At 48.8% G+C, this 25,677-nt stretch overlaps 1 protein-coding gene and 1 long non-coding RNA gene across 6 annotated transcripts in view; one reads left to right on the top strand and one right to left on the bottom strand.

The window, feature by feature from the left end:
* Positions 1 to 25,677, top strand: part of LOC119450772 (long-chain-fatty-acid--CoA ligase) — a 288,333-nt gene that overhangs the window by 199,937 nt on the left and 62,719 nt on the right. The window contains exons 1-2 of one of the 5 annotated variants that reach the window (XM_037714276.2): positions 13,916 to 14,399; positions 19,165 to 19,349. The exons of 2 other annotated variants lie outside the window; for them this stretch is intronic. In XM_037714276.2, coding sequence (XP_037570204.1) covers positions 19,227 to 19,349 — 123 coding nt within the window. In that variant the 5' untranslated portion in view covers positions 13,916 to 14,399; positions 19,165 to 19,226. Of the gene's footprint in view, positions 1 to 13,915; positions 14,400 to 18,934; positions 19,000 to 19,073; positions 19,350 to 25,677 lie in introns of those variants that run through there. 2 more of the 5 variants (XM_049666210.1, XM_037714277.2) reach the window with 2 other exon arrangements.
* Positions 1 to 25,677, bottom strand: part of LOC125944844 (uncharacterized) — a 216,943-nt gene that overhangs the window by 142,780 nt on the left and 48,486 nt on the right. The window lies entirely within an intron of this gene.

The raw sequence follows: 25,677 nt of genomic DNA, 5'->3' as shown, positions 1-25,677 counted from the left end.
ACATCGCTCAGTACGAAATTTTATTCACAGTACGTACTTACGTCTTACCGTATTTCCTGGGCGAGGATATCCGTACACAGGTTCATAAAAAGAATTGCTTGCACCACGGTCTTATTTACTGGCAGCAGCGCACAGCACAGTAACGAAGTCGGAATATGGCATTCATGTGGGGCTATCACGGACGTGGTCCCCCGAACAGTGGCTGCTGTTGCCATTGCTAAGCGGCACTTTACACCGGACGTTGTCAGCATATACTCAAAAGGCCACAAAAGTGGCATTTAACGCACTGAACAACGCAAGTCAAGGTCACACAACACGAAAGCACAGCCAGAAACCTGAGCCGACATCACGAGTCAACCGGCAGCTTCGTGGTGACACCTAAGCCCTTTTCCGCACTTGAAATCGTTGCGCTTGCATTCATCGCTGCCAGCAGAGTGATCACAGCTAACGTACATAAAGATGAGATACAGTGAGCTTCAGACACGCCTATAACACTTTCTGGAAGGAGGTATAGAAAAGAAAATCGGCGAAATGCTGGCACGGAACAACACTTCACAGATGTAAACAAACCGTCAGCCATGAGCATCACCGACTCCGCCGAACGCAGCCGGTCGCTCGCGCGGCGCACAGCCTTATGGGAAGCACCACGTGACCAACCTGTTCCGACGGGGGAGTTTTAAAACTCCCTGTGCGGAGTTCCCGCAGAGAACAAAATTTTGAAGGCGGAATAAAATCACTTCATGTCCGCCCTTATCCTCCCACAGGTAGTGAGCGGAGTGAAACGAGGGAATGCCGTTATATTCTTCCCATACATCGGAGTAAATATTCAACGATGGGAGTATATAGGGCACATCACCTTCTTATAATTCCCATATGGGAGTATTTTCGTTTACAGTGTACGGCACGGGACCGAGACTTAAGACGCAGTTAGCGAAAAACAGCTCGGCCATCCTGGCTAGGTTAATTTGAGTTAATGAATCGTGCTGAGACATGTTTCCGACGCTTCCTAGGGGATTATGGTAACTTATTTAGATCCGTTTGAGGCACGCTGGCCGTACAGGGTGCCGTGTCGCAGTTAGCGAGAACTAACTCGACCGTGGTGCGTAGTCTAGTGCATCTTGCTAAGAGAAGTTTGTGCCGCTTTCTCTGACGCCAGACATTACTGAAAAGTAATTTCGTTACTTTCTGGGGTACTTTTGAGGCACGCTGGCCACACAGCGCGCTGTGACGCAGTTAGCGATAAGCAGCTCGGCCATGGTGATAAAGTTAGTTTGGCGTGTAATGAATCGTAGAGGGACAAGTCTGTGACGTTTTTTTTTTTTTGTGGCTCCGCAACTATATATACCTTTTTTCGGTACTGACGCCTGTTGAAAACGCCATGGGCGATTGCCAAGAGTGATAACATGGGGTGTGCTGCTGGCGTCGGCAGAACGCGCGAAAGATAACGCCTAGGAACATATCAGAAACTTGTAAATCGAAAATTACGTCTTCTAAAGGACTGTAAACAGGCTTTGCGCCCACGAATTTGTTTTGAGTGCGAGTAAAAGGCATTCTGCGAACGTCTACCATGGTCCTGCTGGGAGCCTCTGTTGCGTCCGTCGCGTCGCCCGAGGCCAAGTTTGGAAACGCTAAGTCGCCCGTGTGTTTGTGCTGCTAAAGTGCAGGAAATAATGCCCGGAAATGGGGTACTGCTTGGAAATCAGATGTTTTCATATTTTTATTTATTTGGGAATACTGTAGCCCTCACTTGAGGGCTATTACAGGAGAGGAATTGTCAATTAAAACATAAATATAAATATCATCACTGACAATACAACAACATAAAGCACTGTAAAACAGAAATTACAGGGAAAATGAACTATAGGTATACACGTGTAAGGACTGTAGATATGCAGGAAATAACAGAAAGCATGATCAATTCTTACGTATCCCGTTCCCTGTAATACAATTCTAGTTGTGTATAAAACTCTTTAACACTTTGAGCTGTTACAGTGCAGTCCGGAAGGTCATTCCATATGTCAATACATGAGGGAAAGAACGAGTGTTGGAAACCATCAAGGCGTGTTTTATAAGGTTGTATACTGGCACTGTGGTTTAACGCGCACTGTGTTTTAGAGGGGGACGAACGTACGTTTCTTTGTTTATTTTTATTTGATTTCTGGTTATCTGGAAAAACAATTTCATTCGTTGTTTTCCTCGCCGTGTTTCTAGCAGTTCCAAGTCGCAACATTTCAACATTTCTGTTACAGAATCGGTTCTCCGATAACGCGAACAAACAAAACGCACAGCAGTTCTCTGAATTTTTTCAAGTTTATCTCGCAAGTACAGTTGATGAGGGCTCCAAACGGAGGAGGCGTAGTCCAAAACCGGGCGAACAAATGTTTTGTACGCAATTACCTTTAAGCTTTTTGGTGCATGCTGCAACTTTTTTCTCAAGAAGCACAATTTTCGGTAAGCCCTAGAGCAGACCTCCTCCACCTGGGGGCGCCAGCACAGATCATGATGAATGATCACCCCTAAATATTTAAAGCTACGTACATTGAGCAAAGGGTTGTCACCAATTTTATAGTCAAAGGAAAGCGCGGTTTTCTTTCTTGTTATATGAGCAAACGTCGATTTCGAGTAATTTATTTCCATTTCCCATTTTATGCACCAGTCATATAAACCTTGGAGGCATCGGTTAAATTTCCTTTGATCGGTTTGATCTGCCACGGTGGAATATATTAAGCAATCGTCGGCAGTCGGGTATTTTCTTCGCCATGTATGTAAAAGCGAATTGCTTTTGTTTGTAATGCCACCAATTCACCGCTTTCGCACGTTTCGTCTATACACGCAGTATTCCTATGTCTAAATACTAAAATGACACATGCTTGTAACATGCTATTACGTGCTTGTAAATGTAACATGCTTGTAATTTACTTTTTTTCAGCTGGTGCCGTCCGGTGCATACAGGAACTACTGCCTTACCTGCTGGGGTCACAACGTTGGATGAACGCAGAAAAAGCGCGGAACGAGCTTTTATATAGAGCAAAATAAATATTTCCTCATTGCAAAAAAGTCTTGCGTCTACTTTGTGAAATTGCACGTGGCACAGATTCGATGGGACTTTACGAGATCGTTCGCAATCATTTTTACTAAATAAACCGATTCTGCACTGAGCAAAAAAAAAAGAGGGGGAGGGGTTGCAGCCAGCATGCTAGCTTGCGTTCAAAATACGCGCGCCGAAAACCGAAATCGAAAGTGATTGGCGCCGACCGCTTGGCACGCTGCAGTCAATTCGGCCGCTGGGCCCTATGGGAGTGTCCCCTCCTGTTCAATTTCTTTCTCTATGGCGAAACTCTTAGGCGTGAACAGACTAGCAAGGTGACTAGAGCAAATTCCAGACTTAATATTCTCGCTGTATGCGGATGACATTACCCTGTGGGCGACAACAGGCCCTCTAGGGTACAAAGAACAAATCTTACAAGAAGCGATAGAAACTGTAAATGATTTCGCAGAACAAAGCGGCATGTCTAGCGCGCCAGACAAATCAGAATGGGTAAGGCTACAGGGCCGAAACTATCGGAAAATCAAAGCGTTAGCCTATGGTTAGGTAACAGGGAAATCCAGGAAAAAGAAAGAATCCGGATCCTAGGCCTATGGCTACAAGAAAACCGCAGAGCGGACTTCACTATCAAAACGTTAAAAACGACCACCAAACAAATAGCTCGAATGATAAGCAGAGTAACGAGGAAAGGCAGAGGTCTAACCGAGGCGGAGGCCATCTGAGTAGTGCACGCGTTTGTACTAAGTAGGGTCACGTATAGCCTGCCGTATCAAGAGCTCAGCCCTAGCAAAACCAAAGAAGTGGACGTAATAATACGTATGGCGTATAAAGTGGCACTAGGACTCCCACCCAGCACGTACAACGAGAAATTACAAGCGCTCGGACTCCATAATACGAGGAACTGAGGGCAGCGACTATGCTGGGGCAAAGGGAACGCCTCGATCGCTCTAAGGCAGGGAGACGGGTCCTTGTGGATTTATATTTTCCTATTCGACCCCATTACTGCGAGGAAGATCTCGTTTCTGTTCCCGAGACTTTACGAGAACAACTGATAGTTTCCCCAATTCCAAGGCACATGAGTCCACTCTACCATGGCGCAAGGCGCGCGGCTAGAGCGAGACAACTCACTAAACAGTTCAGTGGGCACCGTGATGTCATTTACACGGACGTCGCAAAGTCCCATCATGGTCACGTTCTAACGGCTCTAAACTACTCCATACACTCAAAGATCAAAATCTCGGTCTCAGTGCACACCCATTGCACGAGCACAGCTGAAGCAACTGTAATAGCTCTAGCAATCAAACAAGCAGACGCAAGCGGGAACTCGATAGCGGTCCTGACAGACTCGCAAGCAGCGTGCCAGATGTTCATAAACGGACGCCTACCGCGCATAACCCTCAAGCTACAAGGCGAAACACTAGGTGCATCACACGGCATTACATGGTGCCCGGGACACTCGGGAGTCCCAGGAAACGAACGAGCGAACGCACTAGCTCGCGAACTAGCGAACCGAGCAGATGACGCCCCAAGTAAAATACCAAAGGACCACACCCCGCACGACATCCTGGAGCACCAGCGTCGCGAACGACAAACCTACGCGTTTCCGCATCCACCGATCGGAGTAGGACACGCTCGGAAGTACCGAAAAAAGTTGTCGCAGTTTCACCTGAAAGGCGAAGCATCAATTGCGATAGCAAATTTGAAGAGAGCTATACGGAGTAATGATAGCAGCTTTATCAGCTGTATAAACTTGGACATGCAGCAGCACCGGCAACACGCAGAACTGTTGTCGACGCCACCGGCGTTTTGCCCGCGTTCGCTCAAAATGCGTGCAGCATTGGTGACTGTTGCCGGAGCCTCTGATATAAATAGGCACTTGATGCCGCAGCTAAACGTCGCCTCCCTTCCCTGCCCCTCCCCCCCCTCCCCCACAGCCTTTCGCGCGTCGGAAGAAGGTACGTTTACTCTACATATATGGTGATTGTAGAGGAGGAAAGAGACGCCTACTTCTGCAGCCCTTAAGGGAGAGCAGCGCAGAACGCGCGTTTGTTCTCCGCCGTGCGTTCACTCCCCGTGAAAGCGCGCGTCCCTCGCGTTCTTTCACTCGCACATACAGCGTTCGGTGGCGCGCGGCGACGATTTCATCTCCATTGACGTCATACGGAACCTCACGGCGACGGCGACGGCAGAAATCTGCTTTTGAGTGTCCATATAATTGCTATCGCAATAAAAGTTGTCGCAGTTTCACCTGAAAAGCGAAGCATCAATTGCGATAGCAAATTTGTAGAGAGCTATAGTGAGTAATGATATTAGCTTTATCAGCTGTATAAACTTGGACATGCAGCAGTACCGGCAACACGCAGAACTGTTGTCGACGCCGACGGCGTTTTGCCCGCGTTCGCTCAAAATGCGTGCGGCGTTGGTGACTGTTGCCGGAGCCTCTGATATAAATAGGCGCCGCAGCTAAACGTCGCCTCCCTTCCCTCCCCCCCTCCCCCACGGCCTCTCGCGCGTCCGAAGAAGGCGCGTTTACTCTACATATATGGTGATTGTAAAGGAGGAAAGAGACGCCTACTGCTGCATCCCTTAAGGGAGCACGGCGCAGAACGCGCGTTTCTTCTCCGCCGTGTGTTCACTCCCCGTGAAAGCGCGCGTCCCTCGCGTTCTTTCACTCGCACATACAGCGTTCGGCGGCGCGCGGCGACGATTTCATCTCCATTGACGTCATACGGAACCTCACGGCGACGGCGACGGCAGAAATCTGCTTTTGAGTGTCCATATAATTGCTATCGCAATAAAAGTTGTCGTAGTTTCACCTGAAAAGCGAAGCATCAATTGCGATAGCAAATTTGTAGAGAGCTATAGTGAGTAATGATATTAGCTTTATCAGCTGTATAAACTTGGACATGCAGCAGTACCGGCAACACGCAGAACTGTTGTCGACGCCGTCGGCGTTTTGCCCGCGTTCGCTCAAAATGCGTGCGGCGTTGGTGACTGTTGCCGGAGCCTCTGATATAAATAGGCGCCGCAGCTAAACGTCGCCTCCCTTCCCTCCCCCCCCTCCCCCACGGCCTCTCGCGCGTCCGAAGAAGGCGCGTTTACTCTACATATATGGTGATTGTAAAGGAGGAAAGAGACGCCTACTGCTGCATCCCTTAAGGGAGCACGGCGCAGAACGCGCGTTTGTTCTCCGCCGTGTGTTCACTCCCCGTGAAAGCGCGCGTCCCTCGCGTTCTTTCACTCGCACATACAGCGTTCGGCGGCGCGCGGCGACGATTTCATCTCCATTGACGTCATACGGAACCTCACGGCGACGGCGACGGCAGAAATCTGCTTTTGAGTGTCCATATAATTGCTATCGCAATAAAAGTTGTCGTAGTTTCACCTGAAAAGCGAAGCATCAATTGCGATAGCAAATTTGTAGAGAGCTATAGTGAGTAATGATATTAGCTTTATCAGCTGTATAAACTTGGACATGCAGCAGTACCGGCAACACGCAGAACTGTTGTCGACGCCGTCGGCGTTTTGCCCGCGTTCGCTCAAAATGCGTGCGGCGTTGGTGACTGTTGCCGGAGCCTCTGATATAAATAGGCGCCGCAGCTAAACGTCGCCTCCCTTCCCTCCCCCCCTCCCCCACGGCCTCTCGCGCGTCCGAAGAAGGCGCGTTTACTCTACATATATGGTGATTGTAAAGGAGGAAAGAGACGCCTACTGCTGCATCCCTTAAGGGAGCACGGCGCAGAACGCGCGTTTGTTCTCCGCCGTGTGTTCACTCCCCGTGAAAGCGCGCGTCCCTCGCGGCCTTTCACTCGCACATACAGCGTTTGGCGCGCGGCGACGATTTCATCTCCATTGACGTCATACGGAACCTCACGGCGACGGCGACGCCAGAAATCTGCTTCGGAGTGTCCATATAATTGCTATCGCAATAAAAGTAGCGCCACGCTTTGAAGAATGCCGCCTCCTCCTCGCACACACTGCCTGAAGCCGCCGCCGCGTCGGTATTGGCTTGGCGCTGAGCCGTGCTTCCTCAAGGGCTGCAGAAGATTGCGCCAACATTTCCCTTTCCACACGAACCACTTACTACTATTGGCCTAATGGCATCACGTGGGCCGTCGCGCCCCCGGGCGCTGGCTGCGCTTGCTTACGATCGCTCTCCATCGCCATTTTCGCCTGATAAGCGTCTCGCATTTTCGACTGATAAGCAACACGCAGTTGCTCTTCCGTGTTGATTTGGTTTGCGAACGCCTGGAACTATGTTTTGCGGCAAGTGCGACGTCGCTTCACGGCAATTTCCATCACCACGACCTGCTGCGCCTTCGGATGCCAAAATAGTTTCAGCAAAGGCAAGAAGCTTAATCGTTTTGTACGCCAACAGGCTTGAATTCGCGGGCACGCGAAACTGCGTGTGAAAACGTGATTAGCAAACTTTTACGATTGAGTTAAATCATTTTGACATGGAGGCTCGAGCATGAAAACTCATCTTAGGAAAACAACTCTGCGTTTTGTGGTTACTTACTAGCTTTCTTTAGAGCGAATAGCTTTGTTTGCCTCTTTTGCTCTAGTTCGTCGTTGGCGGCCACCCGGTAGATTTGCGATACAAAGGCACCGGTGAAAAGCGTGCGTGTTCTCCCGATACCGAGTTACGGGGTGCGTTCGTCGCCGAACGACAGCATCATAGGTTTTTGAGACGTACCTGCTAATTAGCGTGAGCTTTAACTTGTGTGAAGGTTATGATGCGAGGGTGGAGCACTCACAAAGAAATCATGCGGTCGCCCGCTCGTTCACTGGCTGGTTTAGTCGTCGTTAATTTAGTCGTTTGCTCGTTCCTTTAGTCGTTCGCTTACTTGTTCGTTCAACTATTAGTTCGTACGGCCACTATGTGTCTGAGACGCACTTGCTGTAGGACACTAAGGCTGGTGCGTCCGGGCCCTCCGGCAGCCTTTGAGCGTCGTAGCTTATACGCACCGCGAATTCAAGTGGCAAGGAAGGTACGGATTATTTGACTTACTGAGGGTCTGCTGGAGGCCAGGATGCTGGCATTCGATCATAAACGTGTTATTTACAACCATTCGCAACAAGATCTTGCGACACGACCTTGAGAAATGCAGTGCACGCGATACATTCGGAATCGTCATGGTACGGTGTTAGCGCTCGTTTAAATATTTATAAATATAGTTATTGAACCGGAAAACGAATGTGCCGTCACCTAATTTGTATATATTGTCACGTAGTGGTTGCGGTGAAGAAAACAGTCGCAAAACTGTGAATGACGAAACGGACTTTTTATTGGCCGAACCTGTGCCCACAAAACCAAGTTGCACTCGAAGCACGACGATAGCGGCGAACACAGTCGGCGATCGTCGAAATCTGATCAGCGGAGAAACGCGTCGGCTTTTCTACATGAGTCATCGAAGGTTACATAGTAATCCCTGGTGCCCTCGTGTCTTGCAAAAACTACTAGACAGTTTGCGTCGTTCATACAATCTAATTACGTAAGCGTCGGTGACAACAGACAACGGATAGAAGCATCGACAACGTTCGAGAAACTTCCGATACATGCAGGCGCGTCCTGCGCCGAGCGATAATGTCACATTTGTTAGCCGATGACAAGCGGTCACCAGTGAAATATAAAAAATTGCACGTGTTTATATATATATATATGTATATAACCCTCCGCATAGAAATCCTATGCTATACACGAACTTACTCGGCGCTAGAACGCCAACGCGAACGCTTATAGCGCACGGCATTGCTAAGCGTGCATTCACTCTGCGAAAGGTCGTCGGCTACGCTCAAGCGGTGTAGGCGGCGCCAAGGTCGAGGAAGGAGCGCGCGAGAGGAGAAACGAGGAGGAGGGAAGGCGGAGGAGGAGAGTGTCGCTACTTTTTATAGACGGTTTCAGTGTTTACAAACAAACCTCACTTGCCGCTGCTTGGTTGCCGCATCGGAACTTCCGGCAGGAAAGCTAGAAGCACTTCCGGCTATGTTGTTTGAAGGCATGCGCGACGTGAGGTAGGCGTGTCGGTGTTTGCACTGCTTGGTGGAATCTGTGATGAGCTGATCCTACATCGTGAATATTGTCGAGATGACGAGCGACTACTTTAAGGCGCTTAGCAACGAAGCAAAAGATCGGTATCGCCAAAAGGCTGATGTTTAGAGGCAGGGAGCTGCCCGATCCGCTGGACGATGATGTCGTGCGATTTTCGTTTTCGCCGGGCTCCAAACACCTTCCCTCAGTTACAACCCCGGAGCAACAAGCGGAGCATCTTAGTGAGGACATGCAATGAACGCAGACTGATGTCTTCAAGGCAGGTAATGGGACTGCCGAAAACTAGAAAAACGTAAATGGCACTTTTTTCTTCTTTCTGGGGTTTTACGTGCCAAAACCAGTTCTGATTATGAGGCTCGCCTTAGTGGAGGGTTCCGGATTAATTTTGACCACCTTGTGTTCTTTAACCTGCCCTACAAGATAAGCACACGGGCGTTTTTGCATTTCGCAATGGCACTTTTATTGCTGCAAGATGGAGGATGAAGTGGTAAGCTGTGCATGTGTACATGCACATGTTTTCTGCGTCATATGCCTTGTTTCTGCTTTTCAATATGCATTCACAAATAACTGCACATTCGCAAAAGTCATTTAGTGCAAGAAGCCTAGGTCGACTGAAATGGGACTAACTCAAATGCTCACGAATTTAGCACACTTCTAACAAAATCTTTCCGCCCCCACACCCCAAACTTAACAGACCGCAGGCGCTAACCCTACGCTTAGTACAAACAGACACATACCCAAACCCCGCCAAACTCCACGTTCTCTATCTTGACGCGTACCCCAGCGACATGTGCCCCTCGTGCGGATACACGGCGACATTCGCACACATGCTCTGGGAGTGTAGAAACGCTAATCCCGACTCTACCTCGGACAAGTGGGAGAAGTCCCTGAGAAGCTCGCTTCTCGCCCACCAGTAATGGGCCGTCCAGCAGGACCACGAAGCGGCCGCCAGGTATTCCCTGTCGGTCCCTACGTGGGCGACGCCCGCTACGCCCTAAGCGCGTCCTGCAGGACCTAAATAAAGTTTGTCCAGTCCAGTCCAGTCTAACAAAATGAAACCTGTAGTGTTGGGCACGATTGCAATCCATAATCGGCCTTCGTTAATTCGTAAATGCTTTTAGAATGTGGCCGAAACTTCCTACATGCATGCACGGAAATCGCTAACTTTTCTGCCATTGTAGCTGCTCTGCGATACCGATACGAATGCTCGTATGCCCCCGCGGTGGCTCAGCTGTTACGGTGCCCTGTTGCTCACACAAAAGACGCCGTTTGGGCCCCGGCTGTCGCATTTCGATGCAGGCGAAATGCAAGAGGTCCGCATACTGTGCGATGTCAGTGCACGTTAAAGAACCACAGGGGGTCGAAACTATCCAGAGCCCTCCACGGCGGCGTCCGTCATAGCCTGAGCCGCTTTGGGACGTTAAACATGATCAACCAATGCGCACATGTACCTAGGTAGTAAAGCTGCAGAAGTGCACTTGTGCCCCAGATACGAAAAACATTAAAATAAAACGGCGGCAACATGGCACCCGCTAAACAACAATTTTAACTCATGTTCGTAGCATGGCGATCCACGCCGAGGCAAGAAACTGGACTAGCGGGCAAACTCAAGGCGAGAGTCGAGCTGCTCTCCGGTGAGTTACACTTCATACTGCCAGAACAATCGTGCAGTATGCACTTTTATTATTCAGCATTATAGCAGTCCGGGTACTCCACGTAGTAACGTACCTTGAATGGAGTGAGCAGAGCAAATCTGGGAGCTCTTGGTAAGCTCCCAGATTTGAAAACCACCGTTGAGGCGTAAACGTAATGAAAACAGTCGATGCTCTAAGAGCTACTCGCCGTCACGCAACACACTGAATGCCACAAGTCGCACTTATATCGATATTCCCGAAAAATAACACAGAATATGCGAAGGACGAGCGCGCGAGCGAACAAATACCAGCAAAAACGAGCAAAAGGAACGGCTATCGGAAGTTTCCTAAGGGCGCCGGATGCGGGCGCACAGCGTTGCCAGAGCGCGCTGGCGCTGGATGAAACCGTCTATTGACCCTTTTCGCGGAGCAGTTTGTTTTAGAGAAACGAGATGGCGCTCACGGTGGCGCGCCATACGTCTCCTCAGCGACCGCGCACGAATACGAAACCATTACCGGTTCTACCTTGCTTCTGTGCGATCAGCTGTCGGAAATGCAACTCAGTTTTCGCTAGCACACTGTGATCCAATCATGTTAGATTAAATCATGTGGATTGAAGACGTGTGCTGTAGTTGGCTGCAAAAATAGTGACTGGCATGTTAAGGACTAGAATGAATCTGTGTGGCCAAGTTCGCGGACCGCTGCTGCAACTGTCCGAACGTGTTACCGGCACTTCGTGATGTACGGCTTTCCTCGAGGATACAGAAATTTGCTCATCCGCCAGCCTTGTATTGTTAACCTTAAAAAAAATGGCTTCATCCCCAGAGCGTCGGCAAGAGTGAGTATCACTCGTTAAACAACGACAAAGGGAGTAGCGCCGCTTCCTGTCATAGTAAGTTTCGCGGACGTTATCTATACACATCTGTCCCAAATGGCAGGAAAACTTACGCCCACTCTACCGCCAACGTATCAAGAATACGTGAATGGGCGCACACTTGAATATATGCGCACTGTATACGCACAATAAATGACGGACTACACCTATGGCGCACGAATGGTCGAAGCTGAATGTTTCGTGACGGTCCACAAGAGTGAGCGAGTTAATAGCTGTAATATATATTTTCTACGAGGTACCCAATGCACAAAACAGCTACGTTTCAAGCCTTGTGTGCAGCAAGAACAAATCTGTCCGAACTGAGCACACCTGCGAGCGATTAGGCCGAGAATAATCAGATAGTGGCCGCACCAAGGAACTTCACTGAGTCAGAAACTAACAAGCCACTGCTTCAAAATATTTGCCGAATAAAGAACAAAGAGAAAAACACACCAATCCTGACTGAATTCATAATCGGAAATCTTGGATAGCTTGGAATACATACTTAGCCCCGCTTTTAGAACAAGCACCATATACGTTGCTTACGCCGTTTGACATAGCTTAATCAGCTCCAAAAGCGCTTGTGCATGTTCTCTGAAGCTGTGATCAAAGCTTCGTGTCGTCCACTTAGTCATCGTCTACAATATCTCCGAAAATAGAGGTTTTCTGAGCCGCGCCGGCAACATACACTTCCATTATAAACAAGGAGGCAACGGAGGCAGTTGAGGCAAGCAATGGACGCGTCTCCACGTCATCAAACATGGCAGCGCCCACGGGATCGCCGCTAAAAGGGTCAATATAGAGGGGTTTAGGCGAACGTTGGCGCAGCGCGCCTTGCGGCGACGGAAGGAACTACTTCAATCGTGGTCGGGGTCGGTGCGGTGCTCGCGGCTGCGGTCATGGAAGAAAAAAAATTGTCGAAGTTTCACCCGAAAGGCGAAGCACCAATTGCGATAACAAATTAGTAGAGAGCTGTACGGAGTAATGATAGTAGTTTTATCAGCTGTAGAAACTTGGACATGCAGCAGCACCAACAACGCGCAGAACTGTTGTCGACGCCGTCGGCGTTTTGCCCGCGTTCGCACCAAACGCGCGCGGCGTTTTTATATAAATACTTATTTGGTGCCGCAGCTAAACGTCGCCTCCCCTCCCTCCCGTCCCCCCACAGCCTTTCGCGCGACGGAAAAATTTGCGTTTGCTCTCTATATATGCAAAGGAGAAAGAAGACGCTTAATTCTGCAGCCCTTCTGGGAGCACGGCGAGAACGCGCGTTTGCTCTCCGACGTGCGTTCACTCCCCGTGAAAGCGCGCGTCCCTCGCGCCCGTTCACTCGCACATACAACGTCCGGAGCGCGGCGACGATTTCATCGCCGTTCACGTCATACGAAACTTCACGGCGACGGCGGCGGCGACGCCGACGGCAGAAATCTGCTTTGGAGTGTCCGTATAATTGCTATCGCAACAAAAATTGCACTCCGAAGGCGCCCGGCGTCGTCTGCTACTGGCCGCTTACGCTGGGTTGTCTGATGCCGCAAAAAGATTTGAGCCAGCGCGGTTTTCACTCAAGGAATAAAATACCTGTAGACTGTCATGGTGTAAATATTTTTTTAAGATTTTAATTTAAGATGACAGACTTTTTATGCGGCAATAAGAGCAAGAAACTATAGCACTTGAAGGACCAGAAGATCTGCGATTATAGCCAGGCGCGTATGGAAAGAGCAGACGATTTGCAACCATACCCATGCGCGTATAGAAAACTGCACTTGGTGCTTTTTCAATTTTCTCGGCGTAACCAAAAACGAGAATTTATTTATCTTTATCGTCATGCACTATAAAAAGTACCGATCAGAGTATGCGATACATAGCTACCTTGCGGAGAAACTAAATTTCATTATATTTCTGCGGCACGTTTGGGGAGACGTGGACAGACGGAACAGCAGAGTAGAGCAGAGTCTGCCGCTCGCTTCGCGCAGTAAGAATCATTCCTTCTAAGTTCTGCAGTTCCTCCATTGGTCATCTACGATGTAAGTGTTCGTTGCGCATGCGTTTCATGATTATCGAAAATGGGGCACCGATGCTTCATCCCAAACTGTAACAGCGGATATAAGTAATGCGCGGAAAGCGCTCGAACTTTCAAAGCTCCAAATCACGAACGCCTGCAAGAATTGGCGAGATCTATAGAAAGCGAGGATCGAGAACTGGTAGAGAAACAACAACGCGTCTGCTAAAAAGAGTTCCCAGCGGAACTGCACAACAGGTGTATATTCTACGCTGACCTTGGAGGCGCAGTCTTCCTGACCAGCCGAAACAGTCATTGTTGCTCCTTGGGGCGGTACTGGTCGGTCCCCGTCTCATGGCGCGCCGGCCAGCTTAGCGAGAACACGTTGTAATAGCTGCCGTCTCGTTTAGCGACAGGCATCGTGTTCAGCTAGCGTACTCGAGCTGTAGCTACGTAATGCAAGGGCGGCGCACTGGCATCGAGCATCCGCTCGCGAGCAGACGACAAGACCTAGCGACCGAGCCCCGCGCTCTCCGCATCCGCTGCATCACTTCGACAAACCGTCACGTGAACATACGTCAGGCGTCCGGCGTTTGATAGGGGGCGGTGTCACGATGTCCGCCGCCGCGCTCCAGCGTGACATTATGACGACGCGACAAGGAGCCGAGTTGCGTCTCCTGAGTTATTCTTTCTCCGTGGTGGTGGCCCAAACACACTACAGCGCCGTAACACACCTGCGGAGCATCAATTCCCGCCACCATTCAGTCCGAAGGGGAGCCTACTCATCCCTAAAGGTAAAGCAACATATCTGCCCTGACGCTGCACCGACAACACCATTGAATGGAATGACGTTTTCTGTTGCCTGGTATAATAAGTTACTGACACTCATCTGCCAGTATGAGTGGTTACTATCTAGGAGGTTAAACTGACTGTGCATAACAACGCATGAGACTTTTACTTATTTTATGCATATTGAGCTGGACCTATCATTAATAAAACCCTAACTTAACTGACTTCCATTGAGAAGCCATACTTAGCCCTCTGAGTCGTCCTTTCCTGTTTTACCGCTCAGCTGTTGTTATGGATAAACCCTAGTATATGAAGACGTGCTGTAGCGAAATTCGTAAGGCGAGGGCATCGGGTTCTGGCACGCACAATCCATACGTATACTACGCACCGAAATGAGCTCCGCGTTTTTTGTCAGGCAAAATGCGCGGAAACGACGACGACAGAAATATAGAACGACACACAGGCACACACGACTTTCAACGAATATATTGACTGCATTCACTTCGTAAAACTATGTCCTATTTTGTTAATAAGGCGAAAACCTTAAATGTCTCACGGTGAGGTCTCCGTTTCAAGGACGTTCCAAAACCGCGTTGTCGACAGGAAATGATCCTGTTAGGCTAAGAGGCGATAATGCGCAAAAACCGATATTAAGGGTGGAAGAATGATTCTAGCAAAGGGGCTGAAGTGATAATGGGTATACAGCGAGGTGAGTAAAGAGCGAATTAATTGTGAATTAGGAGTGGATTGGTGGTGAATTAAGGGGGTTTGTTTAAGTGATAGGAGTCAAACGAAAAGTAATGATGAGATAGAGTGAGCTGATGAAGAGTAAATGAGAGTGAAAGAAGGGGAATCAAGTGGTGACAGGGTAAATCAAGAGTGTTGAAAATTGAAAATTTGGAGTAATTATTATTCAAAAAAACCCCTAAGGGCCCTCTTACGAGGGTATTACATAGGGGGGCGGGTACATTCGAAATAGAAGCGGAAAAAAAGAAATACAACTGTGGATATAAAAGCTGCTATTAATACATCATTATAGCAATAATAATAATAATAATAAGTAATAGGGCAAACCAAGTGTGATTCAACTAAAACCGAGATGGTAGAGTGAATGAAGGTGAACCAAGCAGGGTGATAGGGTGAATTAAGAGTGAATCAAGTTTGAATTAGGAGTGAATCAAAAGGTTACGTCGTGGGGGATTGACTTGCAAAACATATGTGTAAGGCTTGAGGGTCCAGGTGAGAGTGCCTCAACAAAAAAACATGGTGAGTCATGGTTCGAGTTTAGTGAATCTTGGGAATTAAAAAAAAAAAAACACGGTGGGCAGCTTGCACTAGTGGTGCAAGGCAGAGTAAACAGCGGAGCTGGTGATCGATCTAGCTTCTTCCATGTTTTACTACGCTTGGCTACGTTTTCATACAAAATGACAAGTGCTTACTAAAAATACGCCGGGCTCAAATCTTATCGATTTGATAATAAAGCCTACGTTCTTCTAGGAACGGTATCTCGAATCGGCTCGCCACCGACGCGCAGATTCTCGCTTCGCCGCGCTTCAAGATAGTGATTTCTTCTTCGGGCCGTCCCATGTCAAGGGTACACGTATTCGCCACAGAGTCACCGATAGTGCAGCCGCCGTCGCGGCGGCTCCGAGCTTTATCTCCCCTTTGACGTCACGGCCAAGCTGCGCGTCCACTAGAGTATACTAGAATGTACGAGTGGGCCGAAAGGCGCTCTCCCGCTGAGGCGCCGTGTGTGGAAAAATTTTGCGAGGGCGCTGCGAGCGAACTGGACTGGGGCGGAGACGTGCTCCGAGGCATATTCAACGTACTTTCGCTGCGGGCGCAGGGGCCGATTGCACATAGTACGCTCTTAAAATAGTGCTTTATTTCAACTCCAAAATTATGTTTACACCATTTTGCCGAACATATATATTTGAGGCGTGGATTATACAAAGCAACGTCTTCAATTTTGCTATCGTTGTCAAGCGCGTCGGCTGCTAGCGAGCGTGCGTTCGCTACGCGGACGCTGGCGGACGCCCAGTTTTTCTTGCAGAACGTCTGTGCAGTACATTTTTATTGCGATAGCAATTATATGGACACTAAAAAGCAGATTTCTGCCATCGGCGCCGCCGTCGCCGTGAGGTTCCGTATGACGTCATTTGGAGAAGAAATCGTCGCCGCGTGCCGAACGCTGTATGTGCGAGTGAAAGGGCGCGAGGGGCGCGTCTTTCACGGGGAGTGAACGCACGGCGGAGAACAAACGCGCGTTCTGCGCCGTGCTCGCTTAAGGGCTGCAGAAGTAGGCGTCTCTGTTCTCCTTCACAATCACCATGTATGTAGAGCAAACGCGCCTTCTTCCGACGAGCGAGAGGCCGTGGGGGAGGGGGAGGGAAGGGAGGCGACGTTTCGCTGCGGCACGCAGTGCCTATTTATATCAGTAGCTCCGGCAACAGTCACCAACGCCGCACGCATTTTGAGCGAACGCGGGCAAAACGCCGATGGCGTCGACAACAGTTCTGCGTGTTGCCGATGCTGCTGCATGTCCAAGTTTATACAGCTGATAAAGCTAATATCATTACTCCGTATAGCTCTCTACAAGTTTGCTATCACAATTGATGCTTCGCCTTTCAGGTGAAACTGCGACAACTTTTTTAGTTGCTTTGGTGCGCCTGTGACTCTTGACGGCTGGTACCAAATGTAGTTTTAGCCAGGTGAACTGCTGTTCTTACCACTGTCTTCTAAAAGTAACTGCTATCTCTGCAACATGAAGCTAGGTAGAGAACATTTTATTATTGATGTCCTATCATTTTGCGCGCGCTTCTTGTTGGTGGATATTGATCAGGGACAATCATCTAAGAAAACAATATTACAGTGAAATAAACCAGGTTTATTAACAGCGTGGCGCCAAGAATGGCGAATGTATTTCTAGGCAATTAAATTGAAGGGCACTTAGACATATATATTCACGATTTATGTGTAAGAAACACATAAGAAATGTTCCAATTGCACTAATTGCAAAAGTGAGAACTCCCGACAGGAAACAGACTTATTAGTGAATACTGCACATAAAACTCTCTTTCGCAGAAACAATATTCGTAGCAGGCAAAACCACCTTATATATATATATATATAGTTTTTTTAATTATATATATAATATAATATATATATATATATATATATATATAATTAAAAAAAATTGAATAGAAGCACGTAGGAAACACATAACCGGACTATACTGACGTTTCGGCCGGGGTCCGGCCTTGATCAAGCCTCTTGATGAAGGCCGGACCCGGCCGAAACGTCAGTAGGGTCCTGTTATGTTTTTCCTACGTGCTTCTATTTTTTGAACTACTTCTGTGCCGGCTCCTGCGATTCTTTGCTGCACTGATATATATATATATATATATATATATATATATATACTTACGCAAGTGTTATTGCTACACTGTACGACGCCGACTAGTCGTTTCCGTTCGAATGTATAGCACAACAGCACTATTGAAGTCTCAGAGGTGGGTGACGGATGCAAGTGCAGACTGTTATTCCGAATGATTGTGCTGCCGGGGAGTCGTGGCTGTTGCGCAGAGGCGCAGTTCCTGAGAGAATTAACGCACGGGTGTTAATAAGTCCTGCTTAACAAGTGCCTAGCTGCCATTCAATATAAACGCCCCCGTTTGGGGGCAGAATGTAATTCTGCTAATTTGATTCAGGCAAAGAAAACTTTTTTGACAATCTCACCATGTTTTCAACCCATTAAAACTGGGCGCCCCATGTGGTACCACACTTATCTTCAATGAACGCAACAGATCTGCACATATCTCTACGTGTATGTGAGGTATGCCGTTCCTTTATTTGTTTCATTATGGTTGTTATGATAGTGCACCGGATAACTGAAAGCAGCCATTAATAACATACAGGCTGCTGAGTTGAGCCGTCATACATTTGGGAACGGCATTACATTTATGTATAAAATATAGGATAAGCGTAACATGTTTTTCTTGGAAATCAGATTCGATAATAATTTACAACTATTTCGTTTACACCCCTAGAAAAAAGCCGAAGACCGCAGCCACATGCTTTTCTCTCTTTTTAATTCAAATAAATTCTTGGGTCTACGTGGCAAAACCACGATATGATTATGAGGTTTAGTTTTCACCACCTGGGCTTCTTTAACGCCCACCTAAATAGAAGTACACAAGTGTTTTCCCATTTCCCCTCCCGTCGAATTCCGTGACCTGGGTTCAACCCGCGAGTTCCATGTAGTTTAGCAACCCAACGCCGTATCCACTATATAGCCACTAATTACGCTACTGCGCCAGCTTTCTTTCTTTCCTGCTTTTTTTCCCTTTTTTGAAGTATTGACAGGGAAAAGAAAATTCCACGTATGGCTTACACGGCCAAAGATTAGCATATAGAATGACTAACTAAAACTATTTTCGGCGGGACGGGCACCAAAAGAGCAGTGGTTATCAGTTCAGATATCGTAAAAGACAGGCGACCATGGGAGAAGGCATCTGCGGCGATAACGTGGCGATAACGGCGGTGATAACGTGGGAGGTCAACTTTCCCCCTGTTCATATGCTGCAAACAGCAAAGCCTTTCTTGGTAATAGCCTGCTTCTTTCTGGTTCTCGCATTCACATGCTCTACTTCTCGCGTTGGGAGCTTAGTGGCTCAGGGCATCCCGATAGCATGTCGCAGTGGTGGTGGTAGAAAAAGCTTACTGTTGTCAAAGAATTGTCATCGAGCACACACTTTCTGCCTGTTTCAGTTACACCAAATGTCCGGATGGTCATCTGAACATTGGTCCTACAGCTGAAGATCGCACTTACAATGAAAGCTAGAATAGAGGATGGTGTTGTCTATTCCCCGTTCCCTGACGTGGAAATTCCTTGCTGCTCTTTCTATGAAGCAGTCAAGAGAGCACTTCTGGTTGATGCGGATAAGCCTATCCTGGTGAGTACAATGTTCACAGTGTACATTTTGGTAACGCAGTAGATATTTATATTTGTTACCCACAGTTTAGTATTTCCCATAATATCCAGGAACTAAGAGAAGCATTTTATTATTGCGATCGAATGCAAAAAGGAAGCATTTAGTTCATGACGTGGTTACATCGCAATTTCGTTAGAAAACTTTATGGTCAGTTGCTTGTTTATTACCTTTAACATATATCAGGCTTCAAGGATATATCTATGAATAGCATAAAAACAAAACTGATGCTCAACACATCAATCATTTGCTAAAATCAATGAAGAGTCGTTATAGTCAGCTGCTATGCAAATAATGAAGTGTTATTGTCGCTTTTTCTGTTGATGTTATTATTGCTTATCAGAACTTGTGTTAAACATACACAATTCACATTAAACTCCATCGAATGTCTGCAGGGCCAGGGTGAAAGAACCGATGACTCGCAGCGCAGGGTGTAGGATAATATGCCGTTGCGCTGCGACTTGCTAACCATCTGGTCAGCTCAGATGGTAAGGCGACAACACCGGAAAGGCGTTTGACTTTGATTCGGTCATCTGACAGCGACAATGTTTTCTTAACAGCGTGGTTTTCTTTCTGCAAAAAGCGCATAGCTTCCTTCGTAGCCGTACTAGATAGTCTCGAGCGTATGACGCTTTCTCCTTTATGGAGTTTGACACATAGAAAAACAGCAAGCGTGGAATCGTATTATAATGTCTGCGAGGAAGTTGCACAATAGAATAAAATCAGCATATTTCAGATGCCAGTATACCGGCGAATGTTCATCTTGTTATCACTTTTTTGTAAATCCGCAAGGAAGCGCCACGATCGTAACCCGTGCACGTGCCTGCACACATTAGAGGTTCCAAGGGTGAACCAGCTGCAGTTTATTGACGTAATGCTTGTCTTCTATCGTGGTGATCAGTTCCGCAAGTAGCACAGCTCTAGGGCAGCAAATCCACTCCAGAGCTTCCTGACAGGACACTAAATACCGATAAAACGCGGTACAACAGCTTTCTGTGACAGGTCAGCCCTTGCAGTCACAATGAAGCCTCTAAATACCCGTGCCAAGAGAATCAAAGATGGATCGGCTGCCATTGTTCGGTTACCAAGTCTACAAAATGGATCAAGTGTTCGAGAAGTTGACAAAGTGCGTAAAAGTGAAGTGGCTGAATGGAAAGGGCGCAATTAAGAATTGGCATACTATGACAAGAGTATATGACGAACATAAATGGCATGTCATGACATGAATGTCATGGCATGCGTGTCATGTAAATCATAAATCAGCCACTATCAGCCAATATCAGCCATAAATCAGCCAATAACTAGGTAGGTAGCAAAGTTGGCATAGTATGACAGGAGTGTATGACGAACATAAGGGGTAGGTCATGACATAAATGCCAAGAAATGTGTGTCGTGTAGGTCATTAAAATTACCCAGCAAAAAGATTAATACTCAAAAACGACTCGTAGGGGTTCGGACGTGGGTACCAAGTGAAGGAAACACTAAACGATGCTGGTAGAAGTCACAGTCATGAGCGTGACTTACCAAAAATGACAATGACTCAGCGAAAAAATATGAACACTCAAAAACAAATTAAATGGGTTCGGACGTGGATACTAAGTGAAGGAAACACTAAAGGATGGTGGTAGTAGTTATTGTCATGAGCATAACTCAGCAAAAATGACGATGACTGCAAAAAAAAAAAAAAGATTAACACTCAAAAACCACTGGAACGGGTTCGGATGTGGGCACTAAGTGAAGGGAACACTAAAGGACAATGGTAGAAATCAGTCATGAGCATGACGCACCAAAAATGACAATGACTCAGCGAAAAAAGTATAGCACTCAAAAACCACTGAAATTGGTGCGGATTTGGGTACTGAGTGAAGCAAACACTAAAGCATACTGGTAGAAGCATAGTCCCTCAATACTTTTCAGGTCACCAAACTCCCCCGTCGCTCTATGGGAGAGCTTGATATTGTTACGCGAAGGACGAGTCAGTAAGACGAGCAACTATTTACAGGTTATATTTCCTACAGCGGTTGCAGCGCTGACCGGTTAGATTCAGCGCGCGAGCCCAGGTCGCTCTTCTTCCTCTTTTGTCGAGTGATGGCGCCCAGCCCACCTCGTTCAAACAATAAAATACCACACGCGTGTAGCATAATCCCCCGGCGGCAGAAGCGACGTCCCGGAGCGACTAAATGTCGGCACTAGGAGGGTGATACTGCTTCAGTCGTGTAACGTGCACGATATCAGTGGACTGGGAAGCAGATGGGGCGTCAGGGGCTATCTCCTAGGTGACGGGAGTCACGGCACGAAGCACTTGGTATGGGCCTGTGTAACGAGACAGTAGTTTTTCTGACAAGCCTACCTGACGTGACGGAGACCATAGAAGCACCAAACCAGGCAGTAAGTGCACGTCTCGATGTCGCCGGTCGTACAAACGCCTTTGACTCGTTTAGGAGTTCAGAAGGCGGTCACGGGCAATTTGCCTTGCGTGGGCAGCGTGGGCGATGGCGTCAAGTCCATATTCACTGGTCGGTGACACGTGAACAGGGAGGGTTTTGTGGAGGGGCAGTGCTGGTTCTCGGCCGAACAGTAGAAAAATGGGGAATAACCGGCTGGTGTCGTGGCTGCGAGGAATTATACGCGAACGTGACAAACGGTAGAGCGAGGTCCCAGTCTGTGTGGTCTGAAGATACATACTTCGCGAGCATGTCTGTGATAGTGCGATTCAGACGCTCCGTGAGGCCATTTGTTTGCGGATGGTATGACATGGATAGCTTGTGCCTAGTGGCACAGGACTGCAGGATGTCCACGATAACTTTTGATAGGAATGTCCGGCCACGGTCTGTGAGAAGTTGTCGCGGAGCTCCATGTAATAAAATCACGTTGTACAGAAGAAAATCGGCGACATCTGTGGCGCAGCTCGTAGGGAGCGCTCGGGTGATGGTGTAGCACGTGGCGTAATCTGTGGCCACAGCGATCCACCTGTTCCCAGAGGTAGAAAGAGGAAAAGGACTAAGTAAGTCTAAACCAACCCGAAAGAATGGCTCCGCGGGAATGTCGAGTGGTTGAAGGTACCCAGCAGGGAGTGTCGATGGTGTCTTGCGTCGCTGGCATTTCTCGCATGCAGCTACGTATCTTCTAACGGAGCGAGCAAGCCCTGGCCAAAAAAAGAAGCGTCGGCGGGTCCGGTCGTAGTTACATGACACACCGAGGCGACTGGCAGTGGGGAGGTCGTGAAATTCGTGGAGAACAGCCGAGCGAAGGTGTTTAGGGATCACAAGGAGTTATGCTCAGCCGTCTGGGCTATCATTCTGGTGGTAGAGGACGCCATCTTTAAGTGTGAATAAGCGAAGGGAACTGTCGGCAAGGGACGATTCCAGGCGGTCAATCGTGATACGCAAGGACGGGTCGCGGCGCGGCTCGTCGGCGGCATGGAGCAGTGGAAAAACAGAGAACGGAGGCGTCGGTGTCAGTATCAGACGTAGAGGTCCGGTCTTCGACTGGGTAGCGAGAGAGGAAATCTGCATCCTGGTGTTGGCGTCCCGACTTGTACGTCACTGTGTAGAGATATTCTTGTAGTCGGAGAGCCCAACGACCGAGCCGGCCAGTAGGATCCTTGACCGACGAAAGCCAACAGACCGCATGATGGTCTGCCAATACTGAGAAAGGCTTGCCATATAAATATGGGCGAATGTTTGAAACAGCCCAGACGAGAGCAAGACATTCGCGCTCGTTAATCGAATAGTTCCGCTCTGCAGTGGTCAGGAACCGGCTATCGTACGCTATAACGCGGTCGTGTCCGTGTTGGCGTTGCGCTAAGACGGCGCCGATCCCATAACCACTGGCATCGATTCGGACCTCTGTAGGTGTGGACGGGCCAAAGTGGGCCAAGATCGGTGGATTGGTGAGAATCGCAATAAGGCGTGAAAATGCGGCAGCCTGAGGGGAACCCCACGTAAAAGACACGTCTTTCTTCATAAGTTATGTGAGTATTCGAGCGATTGCTGCGAAATCTTTCACAAACCGTCTGAAATAAGAACAGAGCCCCACAACACTCCGAACGTCTTCGACAGACTCGGGTACAGGAAAGGCCGTTACTGCTCGAACCTTCTCCGGGTCGGGTTGTACTCCGGAAGCATCGACAAGATAGGCCTAGCACTGTAATCTGTCGGCGCCCGAAGTGGCACTTCGATGAGTTTAATTGGAGCCCAGCCTTGCGAAAGACGTCAAGGGTAGCTGCGCCACGCTCAAGGTGCGTCTCAAATTTAGGAGAAAACACAAGGACGTCGTCGAGGTAACAAAGGCAAGTTGACAATTTGAAACCTTGAAACAGAGAGTACATCATCTGTTCGAACGTGGCGGGGGCATTGCATAAACCCAACGGCATAACATTAAATTGGTAGAGGCCATATGGAGTGACGAAAGCTGTCTTTTATTGGTCTTGCTCATCGACGGAAATCTGCCAATAACCAGATCGAGGGTCAATGGACGAAAAGTATTTGGCACCGTGAAGACAATCAAGAACGTCGTCGATTCGTGGTAAAGGGTAAACGTACGTTTTAGTGATTCGGTTTTGGTGGCGGTTATCAACGCAGAAACGCCACGTGCTATCTTTCTTTTTGACGAACACGACCGGCGACGCCCAAGGACTCGACGAGGGCTCAACAATGCCTTTGGCGAGCATCTTGTTTACTTCCTGCTGAATAACTTGCCGCTCTGCCATGGACACGCGATACGGTCGGCAGTGAATGGGAACAGCATCACCGTGTTTATCCGATGCTTAACAAGGGACGCCTGACCAAGTGGTCGATTGTCAGTGCCAAATATGTCGCGGTAGGAAAGCCAAAGGCGATGTAGGGCGGCTGCTTGGTCAGGTGCGAGGTCCGGAGCGACCATGGGACGTAATGGGCCGTCGAGGTTCAAGGCATCCTGCGGGTAATCAGGAGGATCTGGAGACGCGTCGGCTGCAAAAGCCGTGACGTGGTCGTCAGTCACTGGCCGTAGCGTGGTCACCGCTATGCCTTCCGGTAACACCTGCTTCGTCAAGCCAAAATTGATAACGGGGAGACAGACGCATCCAATTAGCGGCAAGGGTAACGACGGAGTGTGGCCCAGAGATGTCGCGCGCCAGGAGGACATCACGAATAGGTGCGATGACATAGTCGCCATCAGGCACGGTTGCCGTTGAGGCCAATTCGACGAAGGTTAGGGCTTTTGGAGGTAAACTAACAAACGCTGTAGTGGAGAGGGTGTTCGGTTGTTCGGGGCGAACGTCGGAAAGAAGAAGCTCGAGGCACAGCGTACCAGTGGAACAGTCGATGAGGGCAGAATGCGTCGTCAGAAAGTCGAGTCTGAAGATTAGGTCATGAGGGCAACTGGTCGACACGGTGAACAGGACTGGAACTTGGCGGCCAACAATTTCAATGCGAGCAGTGCACATACCCCTGACAGCAACAGTGGCGCCATTGGCGACGCGTACGACTCGAGTGACGGCAGGCGTAAGAACTTTATTGGGACGACGACATAGGTTAGCACTCATTATGGACACTTGGGCTCCAGTATCAATCAAGCCGTGAACGGACACCATCTCCGTCTACTTCAATTAGGTTCGTGTTCGTGAGGAGCGTCAACGGAGGATTTGCACAGGACGAACGGGATGCAGCACTACCTCCAAGAGCTGCATGGCCTAGTTTTCCGTCCGGCGGTTTGGCGAGGAAAAGCGGCGAGGTTGGGGTGACGGGGAGCGACGGCGTTGAGGCGACGGCGATCGCCCGGAGGAGCGGCTGTCAGGGTCATCAGAAGTAGTGTACGGACGGCGAGGTGAGTAACGGCGAGCGTCGGCGTATGGGCGAGGGGCAGGGAATGAGCTCCAGTACGGCGGCATCCAGGTGATGCGGCAGTGGCGGGATACATGACCAACTCGGTGGCAGCGGAAGCAGATCGGTTCGTCGTCTGTGGTTCGCCAGTCAGCAGGATTGCGTGTTTTGGAAGCGAAATACTGGTCATTACAGGTTGTGGACATCGGAATGGGTGCCGAATCGGGTCGGGAGACAGAGCAGGCGGTAGGGATGCCAAGGTTTGCAATTTCTTGCCGCACAACCGCTTGTATAACGGAAATAGTAGGGGCCACTTGGTAAAAGGTACCGTCTGGGGGTCGCGGATGAAGGGGGGCCGGACTCGCTGCTTCAATATCACGTGAACGATACGCGTGACGTTCTCTTGAAATGGACGTGTGTCGGTAAGAGCGGAGCAAGAGGACGTGGCAGGGGTGTTTGGGAGCCGGGGAAAACTGTGGGATGACGTG

This window comes from Dermacentor silvarum, chromosome 4 (genome assembly GCF_013339745.2).
Source record: "Dermacentor silvarum isolate Dsil-2018 chromosome 4, BIME_Dsil_1.4, whole genome shotgun sequence".
NCBI lineage: Eukaryota > Metazoa > Arthropoda > Arachnida > Ixodida > Ixodidae > Dermacentor > Dermacentor silvarum.
This window is presented reverse-complemented; position numbering and strand designations above follow the sequence as displayed.